This window comes from Arachis ipaensis, chromosome B9 (assembly GCF_059453495.1).
Source record: "Arachis ipaensis isolate K30076 ecotype BB chromosome B9, ASM5945349v1, whole genome shotgun sequence".
In the NCBI taxonomy this organism is placed as follows: domain Eukaryota; kingdom Viridiplantae; phylum Streptophyta; class Magnoliopsida; order Fabales; family Fabaceae; genus Arachis; species Arachis ipaensis.
Window position 1 is genome coordinate 6429010 of NC_142444.1, and position 11133 is coordinate 6440142.

The 11133-nt window shown below is 31.5% G+C and overlaps 2 protein-coding genes across 3 annotated transcripts; both read left to right on the plus strand.

The window, feature by feature from the left end:
* The first annotated feature begins 2479 nt into the window (after positions 1–2479).
* On the plus strand, positions 2480–7406 carry LOC107619359 (FBD-associated F-box protein At5g60610). 2 transcript variants are annotated; one of them, XM_016321625.3, is made up of 5 exons: positions 2480–2692; positions 2862–4132; positions 4233–4418; positions 4965–5185; positions 6998–7406. In XM_016321625.3, exons 2-5 carry the CDS (start codon positions 2888–2890, stop codon positions 7047–7049), a joined length of 1704 nt encoding a protein of 567 aa, XP_016177111.2. In that variant the 5' UTR covers positions 2480–2692; positions 2862–2887; the 3' UTR covers positions 7050–7406. The 2 variants fall into 2 exon arrangements, with proteins under 2 accessions (XP_016177111.2, XP_016177112.2); XM_016321626.3 differs by having other exon boundaries at positions 2553–2692; positions 2872–4132.
* A 1469-nt stretch (positions 7407–8875) lies between these two features.
* Positions 8876–9457, plus strand: LOC148543619 (F-box/LRR-repeat protein At3g58930-like). Its single transcript, XM_088498599.1, has one exon. The coding sequence runs from the start codon at positions 8876–8878 to the stop codon at positions 9455–9457; it is 582 nt and encodes a 193-aa protein (XP_088354725.1).
* The last annotated feature ends 1676 nt before the right edge of the window (positions 9458–11133 follow it).

Genomic DNA, 11133 nt, shown 5'->3' on the forward strand with positions numbered 1-11133 from the left:
TTATAAAACTACAAAGTACAAACACATTAATTATATCTTCTAAAATATATTTTCAATAAAATGACAATTATGATTATTATTGAGTTTTTTCTTATGACTTACTATTAGAAATTTAATATTTTTTTGGTGACTTATCAAAAATTTAATATGTTTTATTGGTATATAAGTTATTAAAATTATTAAATTCGTTTATAAATTTTAATTAATTAATAATTTTTATTTTATTTATTTTAATTATTTATTTAATATTATAATTTATCTCATAAAATTTATTTTATATATTACTCTCTTTTTTTCATCTATAGCATCATGATTTTAAAAATTAATTATATTATAACATACCATTTAATTAGATATATATAAGGAACATAATTAATATTTTTTAAAGTGTTATTTCAAATTAATTTGTCAAAAGATACTTTAAAAGAAAAAAGAGATATTAAAAACAAATTTAGATGCATTAAGGTACTCTATAATTTTTTTTAAAGATTTTATTGGAGATGTTTATTTTAGGTTATTAGTTGAATGTAATTTTAGATTTTTATAGTTAAAACTAAATTTAAAAATAATTTTAAGTAAGTAGTCACAAATCAAGGAACAGAATAGTATTACATTATCGTCAGCCAGATTCGTCACAGCAAGTTTTGTGATTTGTAGCCATCAATTAGTTATTATTGGTGTTTTTAATGGTGTGAGATTTTATTCAATAGTATGGAATTATTCACTTTTCTTCTGCTGGTTAGTGCTTGTTTGGGCACCATTATTTTGATAAAAAAAGATATTTTTTCAATGAAAAAATATATTTTTTTATTTTTTAGCGTGATTGACAAATTTCTAGTAGTAAAAGTAAAAGCACTAGAAAAATAAAAAAAAGATTTTTTTGAGAAGTTGTAATTTACATCTTTTTTAAAAGATCTTTTTCTCTAAAAAAAAAGATGTTTTTCATCTAATAAATAAATAAAAAAGTACTTTTATATCGTTATACACAAACATAATTGATAGATAAAAATATCTTTTTGCATGAGATACCTAAACATAGAATTATTTTTACTTTTCCATAAGATCTTTTAAAAAAAGATAACTCAAAAAAGATATTTTCTTAGAAACTCACTTAAACAAGCTCTAAATGCTGGCCAAATTTTAATAAAATTGATGCCCTAAACTTTCTTATTAATCTTACTTATTTCGAATTTAATGTTGTGGTTGACAATCCAAAAGTAATATTCTATTTTATAATTAGCTTTTAGAGAAATATTAGGGAGTAATCTTTTATTAACAAAACTAATATTTTATTTTTGTACTATTAGTATTTAGGATTTAAGATTTAGAATTTAGAATTAGTCAAATATTAATAAAAAAATAATAAATTTTATTGGTAACATAATTTAGTTTATTTTTTATTGTTAAATATAAAAAGACTATTTTAAGTTTTGATTAATTCCATTAGGATGCATATGAGTTGGGTGAATCTGGGTTCATATTGATCCAGACTCGACCCTAAATAATGATTGAATCTATTTTTGAGATCCTTACCAAATCCTAAACCCGATAAAATTATTCTACTTTCGGGCAACACTAAAACCAGGTCTTTATTGGGTGAAGTCTGAGTCTTGATAAATATTATGTCAAAAAATTATGATGTACTTATTTATAAAGAAAAAAAAATACTTGTTGCAGAGAAGTTGATAACCATACTTGAACTTAAATTTGTTCATAAATTCTAATTTCATGTTTTTTTTATCTATTTCCTAATTCAACAAATGTAATTAAAAATAAAACAATAAACTTATAATTAATATAACATAATATTAGAATTAATTCAAAATATATATACCTTTTTAGACCCTCTAAAGTGCACATGGAGTGGGTGAAACTGGGTTCGCCTTAATCTGGACCCAACTCTAGCGTTTGGTGGAGAGACAGAGACGGAAAGACTGAGACTGAGAGACAGAGACTAAGAGATAGGGATTGAAATAAATCTCAGTATTCTATTTGGTGCAAAATGGGAGACAGGAATTGAAACATGGATGAAATTCTAATTTAATTTGCACAAAGAGTAAAATTAGAATTAATTAATTGAAATGAAAGTATTTTGGGTATAAAATGTTATTAAAGTTTTAGTCTCTATCTCTAAAAATTTCAGTCCCATGTGTCCTTACTTTTTGGAGGAACTGAAATACTGAAATTTTAGAAACAGAAATTTTAGTACCAGTCTCTGAACTAACAAACACGATACTAAATTTCAGTCTCTCAGTCTCTGTCTCAATACCTCAAAACAAACGCTACCTTTAATAACCATCGAATCTATTTTTATAATTCTTACCCGATCCTAAACCCTGTAATACCACACTAAATTAATCCCAAACTATTCAAATCCAGCCGGATCTTCGGACCGGCCAGGTCATGTGTACCCCTAAATTCCACTATCCCCTCCCACTCCTTCCTTTTTACTGTTTTACATGCTACACAACTTTCAAACGGGAAAAAGTTCTTTAAACCTTAACCTGAAATATTTGATGACTCTTATTTGACATGACAAGGCACAGGCAGGGAAGAAAGAAAGATAGTTGCTTGAAAAATAAATTCAATAATTCATAGCAGATGAAGATCTTGATGAGATAGGTTTTTCACATTTTACCAAAATCTCAATGCACATCAACGATCTCAGTCTCAGCAATTCTTCAACACACTGGTATGCAATTTATACTCAAACAGCTTTTTCATACACTTGCATCCCACTACAACTTTTCATTTCAAAATATCAATGACCTTTCTCTTCTATTATGATGAAAGTTATTAGCAAAGAATTATTGAATGTAATTGAAGAACATTATTTAATCCTTAGTAATTGTTTCTGTTAGGGGAGCTCAGAGATTTTATTAAGGAAATGGACAAAATTTCAGATCTGCCAAAGATAATCCTGCATGACATTCTTTCAAGATTGCCTTACGAAGATGCTGCAAGGACCAGTGTTTTGTCCAAGGCTTGGCATGAAACATGGTCCTCATTCCCCATCTTGGTCTTCGACGGCTCTCGATGCGTGCGCCTGCACAAGGATAGAAAAGATCCCCTGAAGATACAAGAAAACAGGAGGAAAGCGAACAGCTTCCTCAAGTCTGTGGATAGGACACTTGTTAGGTTCCACCACCACGGCTTTGCCATCAAAGAATTTAACCTGAGTATGATGTTCTTTCATCCTCGGTTCATGCCACATCTCGTCGACCGGTGGATGAAGATAGTAGGTGAAAGTAGCAGTATTCAGGTGCTAAAGCTTGAACTTGAACTTGCTGGCTGTTTCTTTGGATGTAAGTTTGACTCACACGCGGTTGATAATTATTACTACTTGCCACCAGATGTACTGAAAGCCAAGTCATTAACTGAATTAGTGTTGTTAGGGAGGATTAGAGCAGACAAATTGATTGTAAATCACAGAATTAGGTTCCCTATGTTGCGGATATTGTCCTTATTTAAAGTTTATTTGGGACATGAACAAGCGCTTGAAGATCTCATTTCTGGTTGTCCTATGATTGAGCACTTAATATTGGAGCACTGTGTTGGATTGGAAAATGTAAAAGTACATGATTTGCCTAAGCTAAAGTCTGCTAAGTTATCTGGATTTCGTGAAATTCATGTTAATGTGCCGAGTCTAGAGTGTCTTCATCTTGGTAATGACCAATTAGAGTTCCCTTGTGATATCAGTATAGACAAGTGCAGAAATTTGAAGGTGTTTCTTTTAGGGGCTGTGAGTTCTGTTTTTATCTCTAACCAATGGTTGCTTGAACTTTTTGACAAGTTTCCTTTCCTTGAGAGGTTGGAATTAAGTGGCTGTGTTACATCTGAGAGCCTAATGATCTCCAGTTCTCGGCTCAGGGTTTTGTCCTTTGAGGCTTGTGTAGAGTTGAAGGAAGCTAAGATCGATGCGCCGAATTTAGAGTCATGTAGATATTCTGGACAATTCAGCCACATGCCAGCAGCTATATCTTTTGTGAATTGTTCAAATCAGGTGGATTTTGATGTTGTCTTCCCAATAGAATTTCGTATGGATTTGAAAAGGCTTAGGGCATTTCTCCAAAACATAGCACCAAGAAATGTTATGGTATCCTTGTATCTTGGAATCATGAAAGGTTCATCTGTAAGTGTACATTACCAAATTATGTTTTAGTTGATAAAATAAAACTTTACATGGAGAACTTTGATGCCATTTGTGTTGGAATTGTATTTTGGATGAGCAGATTGTGTTCCATGAAGATGTACTACAAAATGTTGAAGTCCCTTTGCCAAGGATCAAACAATTGAGGTTATCGGTAGATGAAGAAACTGAAGAGTTGTGTGTGCTTCTTATCAATGATTTGTTTTGGAGCTTCCGTCCTGCTATTATTTCTTTGAACCTGAAATTATGCAGCAGAATATTCCTTAAGGTTTGTCATTGATTCATTGCCCCTTAACTCCTGATTTGATTGTCCAATGCATGATCAATTTTTTCAGTGGTTTGATTCGTGAAAAAACAAAAATCATTTGAAAGATAATAAAAAGGTTAAAGTAGCCTTCTAAAGATTTACTAAGTTGACAAAATTGATATATTGTTAAATAGTTTTGTTTTTGTTCCATATAAAAGACTGACATGATACTATGTAAGATTAGCATCAAATTTATTTGCCAATTTTTTAAATCTAAAGGATTTTTTTGTGATTTTAGTTGTTAGTTCTAATCTTTCAGTTTCGGTAGTTTGAAAATGTTTGATAACTCTATTTTCTGAGTGTTATTGTGTTAATTTATTATATATCAATACATATTAAAATAATGAAAAAGTTTATCAACCAATTCTATATGCAGTAAAGTAGCCAACTTTTAAAAAAAATCTTATTTTTAAATTTTAAAAACTAGTTTTACGCTTAAAAAACATGTACCCTCCCACTCCCTTCACCTCTCTAATTCTAGTTGTCAATTGGCCAAATCAATAACAGCTACTATTGGAGAAGCTAAGGTGCAACAACGAGGAAGAGAGATGCTGCAGTTCAAGTCAAATGAAATGTTGGTGGCATGATTTGAAAGAGGTCAAAGTCAGAAGCTCTCCTAAAAAATATGAGAACCTCAGTGATTGTGAAGAACTCTTGGATTCATTGCCAATAAATTTTTTTTCCCCGAATCTGCAGCTTAACTTTGAGTTAGAGTGGGACTCATTACAGTAAGACAACTTAAAATATAAAATTACAACTGCAATTTGTTATGTACTTTTTGTTTTCTTGCCTTCTTTGTGTTAAACTGTGGATGAACCGGTTGAAAGTAATTGATATGTTCTGCTTTAATATTTAGCATAAAAAATAAGTTATTTCACACAATTTTAACATTTTATATCAGAATAATCAAGCTTGCTTGTCAAAAATTTTTCATCAAAATAATTAAACTTATAAAAGATTTTATATTAACATAATCAAATATCTTGTTACAGAATAATCAAATACTTTTTACAGCAGTACATTCAAACTATTTTTTGTAAATAACAAATAAATATTCTTATTTGTTAACTAATTAATGACTGATTTCTAATTTCTAATATCTATGTAGATAATAATTTGAAGTGAATAAATTCTAATCTGAATTTACTTGATAAAATATAGAATTAATTTACATATTTTATAGTTATAATTGTTCATAATTATATAACATAAATTAATTTTTTCTCACTGTAGGTTCAAAACTCAAAAGTTGATGTATAACAATTAAATAAAATTATGGATAACAAAGAAAAATTTTATACCATTTAATGTATATAGAATTAGACAATCAGAAAAGGATTTCCCCTCCCTTCTATTGAATTCAATGGAACAACCTGCCTTGAATATAAAAATCTCCAAGGTAAAGTGGTATTATACTATTATGTGCTTTTTTTTTTTTAGATTTTTTTTAAAAGAAGTACTTTTTAGAAAAGGTGAACAATCAGTACTTTTTAAAAATAAATACAAAACCTGTAAGGACAAGCACAACTATAATATTTTTCAAAAGTATTCTTAATTTTTAAATTGTAAGTATAAATATATATATTTTAATTATGCTATATATATACTAAAATTAGTTATTAGTATAAAATACATATTAAAATACAAAATACATTGAAAATTAGTTAAACAATACATGTATTTGTATATAAATATATAGTGACTAATTTTAGTGGCTGATTTTAGGGTATAAATAGTATTTTTGTATTTTTTTTCATTTACTAAATATAAAACTAGGTATTTATATTTAAAAAAAACGCTTACTAATAAACTGATCTTAAAAATAGCTTTTTAATAAGCACACAAATAAACAATAGGTATACTTAGTAAATAATTTTTAAAATATAATGACCATAATAATTATAAAATGAGAGAAAATTTTGATTCTGAAGAATATTTATTATATATTTTAGACTTTTTAATATTTTGAATAAGTATAAATTAATTTAAAAAAAAAATTCTTACGTGCTTTTAAAAACTTTTAATTTTTTAAAACTACAAACATATATACACAATCGTTTTTAATTTATTAAGTATAAAAATGATGTATTTACAAGTACAAATATCTTCTCAAAAGTCAAAATCCTTTATCAAATCATGCCTTATTTTAATTTATCATATGCTTTAATTTTAAAAAAATTATATTTGAAAATTAATTTTAATAAACTAAAAGTAAGAGTTTTACTGCACCTAACCACCAATCCTTACAATTAATATAATAAATAAGTAAACAAATATATTAATTAACTCAAATACTTGTCAATAGAAACTATAATAATCCTAGTATATGTTAATAAACTCTAATAATATCTTCATCTATTTATATCAACCATACATTAGAAAATTACGACATGCATAGTCAAATCAACCTGTTAAAGCAAGAAATGTAACTTAAACTTAAATGTGATGATATAATTAAAAGCTACAAAATTACCCGGTGGTTATTTATTTGCTTGGCTTGGATTTTTATTTTAACCTAAACTCAACTCTTTTGGCGGCAGTACTTCTTCTCTGTCCGGCGGCAGCATCAACGCCAGCCCCAGCATCAACTAATGCATGCTGCATTGAGGATTCATGATTTGGTTTCCCAACAATACATTATGAAGATACCCAGGTCCAACTGCAATCAATCGAAGACCTATATGTATCATTGCTTGTGGTTGTTGTATCCCTAGTGTTCTACTACTATGACTAAGCAGAAAAATTAGCATAATAATTTTGCATATTAGACTCAGATGGTGATGAGTAGTTCCTAAAGCTTTGTGTGCATTCTGATGCCCTCCTAAAGCTTGGCTATTGGAGAATTTCTTGTTGCAAAACTTACACTGTAACAGTCTCTTATTTTGCGGATATTTTTTTAGTATATGTTAATTTAATTACTATATTAAATTAATAAGACGAGAGACTTACTAAGTTGATGCCTTAAAGTTTTAAATTAGATTATATGTCTTCTCATTGGTGAATTACTCTACTCATTTACCATTTTTCAGTATTTGCATTGTTGTATATATATAATGACAAACACGCGCTATGGACATGATATCGAATCTGGCAGAGCACATCCTTCATGAAATTCTTTCAATATTTTGTCCAAGACTTGGAAGAAAACATGTTCTACCTTTCCCATGTTAGTATTCTTTGAAGCTGAGGGAAAAAAGAAGAGACCTCCAGAAAATGGTAGATATCATAACAAAACGAAACAACTTCCACAATGAAAAGTTTCTACAACCAAGGCTTATCCATAAAACTCTTTGTCCTACTTTTGAACTTATTTTGTCTCCTCTCATTGATCATTGGATAGACTGGCCTTGATGAGGAGCTATACTTGGAATTTGAATTCAATAGAGCAAACCCTGCTATTGGTGAATTGTATTGCTTTCCCCCTTATTAGCATTCTTGAATGATTGAATCCAAATCATTATTCATAACTACTCATCCACTAATTATGTTTTCCTGCTTGAAGAGAGTTTATATGGAAGAAGCATAGGTATTGGAACACCTCATTTCTAGCTGCCCTATGATTGGATAATTGTTATGGTGGGTTGAAATGTATAAGAAGATCAAGAGTTTTCAATTTAGAGGTTGATGTTCGTCATGCCCCAAGCCTTGAACACTTTCTGTATGTTCCTACTTCCTACTCTTAACAATAGGACCGCTAATAGGGACACATGTACGTGTTCAAATGTAAAATATCTAGGCTTTCAATTTGATTCTCACAAGCATGTGGTTTCTTTTGAGAAACTGGAATTAACGAAATTACGTTCTATCTAGAGATATGCATCTTTCCAGTGTGCAACTTAAAGTTTTAAAGATTACTCGCTGTTCTAATTTGGAGAATGCATGGATTTTAGTACTATTAGTATTTAGTATTTAGGATTTAAGATTTAGAATTTAGAATTAGTCAAATATTAATAAAAAATAATAAATTTTATTGTTAAATATAAAAATACTATTTTAAGTTGATTAATTCCACTATCTCCTTTTACTGTTTTACATGCTACACAACTTTCAAATGGGAGAAAGTTGATTAAACCTTAACCTGAAATATTTGATGACTCATATTTGACATGACAAGGCACTGGCAGGGAAGAAAGAAAGATAGTTGCTTGAAAAATATATTCAATAATTCATAGCAGATGAAGATGAGATAGGTTTTTCACACTTTACCAAAATCTCAATGCACATCAACGATCTCAGTCTCAACACATACACACTGCCACACTGGTTTGCATTTTACACTCAAACAACTTTTTCATATACTTGCATCCCACTACGACTTTTCATTTCAATATATCAATGACTTTGAATGTAATTGAAGAACATTACGTAATCCTTAGTAATTGTTTCTGTTAGGGGAGCTCAGAGATTTTATTAAGGAGATGGACAAAATTTCTGATCTGCCAAAGATAATCCTCCATGACATTCTTTCAAGATTGCCTTACAAAGATGCTGCAAGGACCAGTGTTTTGTCCAAGGCTTGGCATGAAACATGGTCCTCATTCCCCATCTTGGTCTTCCACGGCTTTGACCAAGGCGTGTTCTTGCGCTTTGAGGATACAAATGATCCCCTGAAGATACAAGATCACAGAAGGAAAGTCAACAACTTCCTCAACTCTGTGGACAGAACACTTGTTAGGTTCCACCACCACGGCTTCGCCATCAAAGAATTCAGCCTTAGTATGATGTTCTTCCATCCTCAGTTCATGCCACATCGCGTCGACCGGTGGATGAAGATAGTAGGTGAAAGTAGTAGTATTCAAGTGCTAAAGCTTGAACTTAAAGTTGTTGACCATTGCTTTGGATTTAAGTTTTACTCTGACACGGTTGATAATTATTACTGCTTGCCATCAGATGTAGTGAAAGCAAAGTCATTAACTGAATTAAAGTTGTCGGGGAAGATTAGAGTGGATAAATTGTTTGCAAATCACAGAATTAGGTTCCCTTTGTTTGAAAAATCATGAATTGTGCAACAAGATAATTTTAAAGGAGAACCCTTTTATTAAATTGAGGACTGCCATAAATATTACTACACCTCTAAATTAAATTATCAAAGTGAACCTCCACAGTAACACCTTGATCAAAAGCATCAATGAACTTACAACAAACATCCTTCATAGAGGATAGAAACCAAATACCTCCCTTATGTCCCTCCGCTTCTACTATATCAACAGAGTGATACCCCAATCTTTTCCAAAATAATTTTAAATGCTAAAAAGGGAAGTGAATTTCAACCACAATAAAGAAAATATGTCTAAATTTCTTAACAAGTTCCTTACAATGCACCCGGGCTAACTTATTAGAAGCACCCCTAATATTCCAAACAATTATATTTAAACTATCCATAAATAATAAGGAGAGAATAAATAAGAACATAAACTCTAAACAGAATCACCAACCTCAATAGGTGGTTTGTCCTGCGGTATTGGCACACTCTGATCCTCAATAATTGCCACCTTCGGACCCCCGACACTGCACCTGCCATGCTTCCATCTACTAAGGTTTCCTCCGTTGTGCCACCATTTTTATCAATTGGTGAGTTCTGCAAGGAGGAAGGCCAAGGACGCTTCCGTAAAGAAATTCCACGACGTGCAGGAGTTCTACGCGATGGAGATGGCGCAATTTCATGTTTTTCTCGCTTCCCCATCCTAATGCCAATTGATTTTCCTCCGTCACCATGCAAATTGGGTCTTGGAACCCTTCTCGAACTAAACTTGTGCTGTTTTTCATCTTGGTTCTTCAAACCTGATAACTGGCCCATTGGGAATTTTTCCTTACGTAGCACTTGTTGCCAGCCTTCTCCATCATCCATGCATGCCTCATTAACATGCCCATCAGGCACGTGAGGAGCCAATGATTCCGTAACCACATCTTTCCCTTTAACAACTCCTAATTTCTCACCCAAATTACGAGGATTCTCACCCAAATCACGAGCTTCTGATTCAGCTTCTTTTTGAATCTCATGATTGTTGTGTGACACTAGTGTCGGGGCTTTATTATTTTTTCCATCACCAAAGAAATTTCCGTTTCCTTCCAAGGACTCCTTCTCCATGCACAACGATTTATCATGCCCATACCGTGCACAAGTAGCACAAATCAACTGTAAACTCTCGTACTCCACTTCATAAGTCACACCCTCCACTATAATATGTTTGATTACAGGCAACTCAAGATTAATTTGAACACAAGCTAGGGCATATTTTTCTCTTTCTGCAAGTTTAGTGGCCAAATCTACTTTTACCAGAATCCCTATTGCAGAAGCAATTCGCAGCATTGCTTATTCCTGGTAGCACCAAATTGGAAGTCCCGAGACTCGAATCCATACCAGCGTTGATCCAAAGGATTTTTTGCATGGCCTAAAATCCACATCCCATGGCTTTACTGCAACATAGTGACCGTCTATCAACCACGGGCCACCAAGAATGACTTTCTCACGATCTGCAGCAATATCAAATTTAACCAAAAAATATCCAAAACCCACATGCGACAAATCAAAACCTCCTTTGATGCGCCATACTATCCGAAGCTTATGCATGAGAGCCGTGTAGCCATAATGCTTATCCAGCACCTTGATCACGATGACTTCCTTATAAGGTTCAGCTAGACAGCTCTTTGCCTCCTTGGTAAAACTGACACTTAG

Coding starts and splice junctions, on each gene's coding strand:
- LOC107619359 (XM_016321625.3), top strand. CDS start 2,888: ATGGACAAAATTTCAGATCTGCCAAAGATAATCCTGCATGACATTCTT. Junction 4,133..4,232: donor GAATCATGAAAGGTTCATCT/GTAAGTGTACAT, acceptor TTGGATGAGCAG/ATTGTGTTCCATGAAGATGT. Junction 5,186..6,997: donor TTAGAGTGGGACTCATTACA/GTAAGACAACTT, acceptor TTTTGGCGGCAG/TACTTCTTCTCTGTCCGGCG.
- LOC148543619 (XM_088498599.1), top strand. CDS start 8,876: ATGGACAAAATTTCTGATCTGCCAAAGATAATCCTCCATGACATTCTT.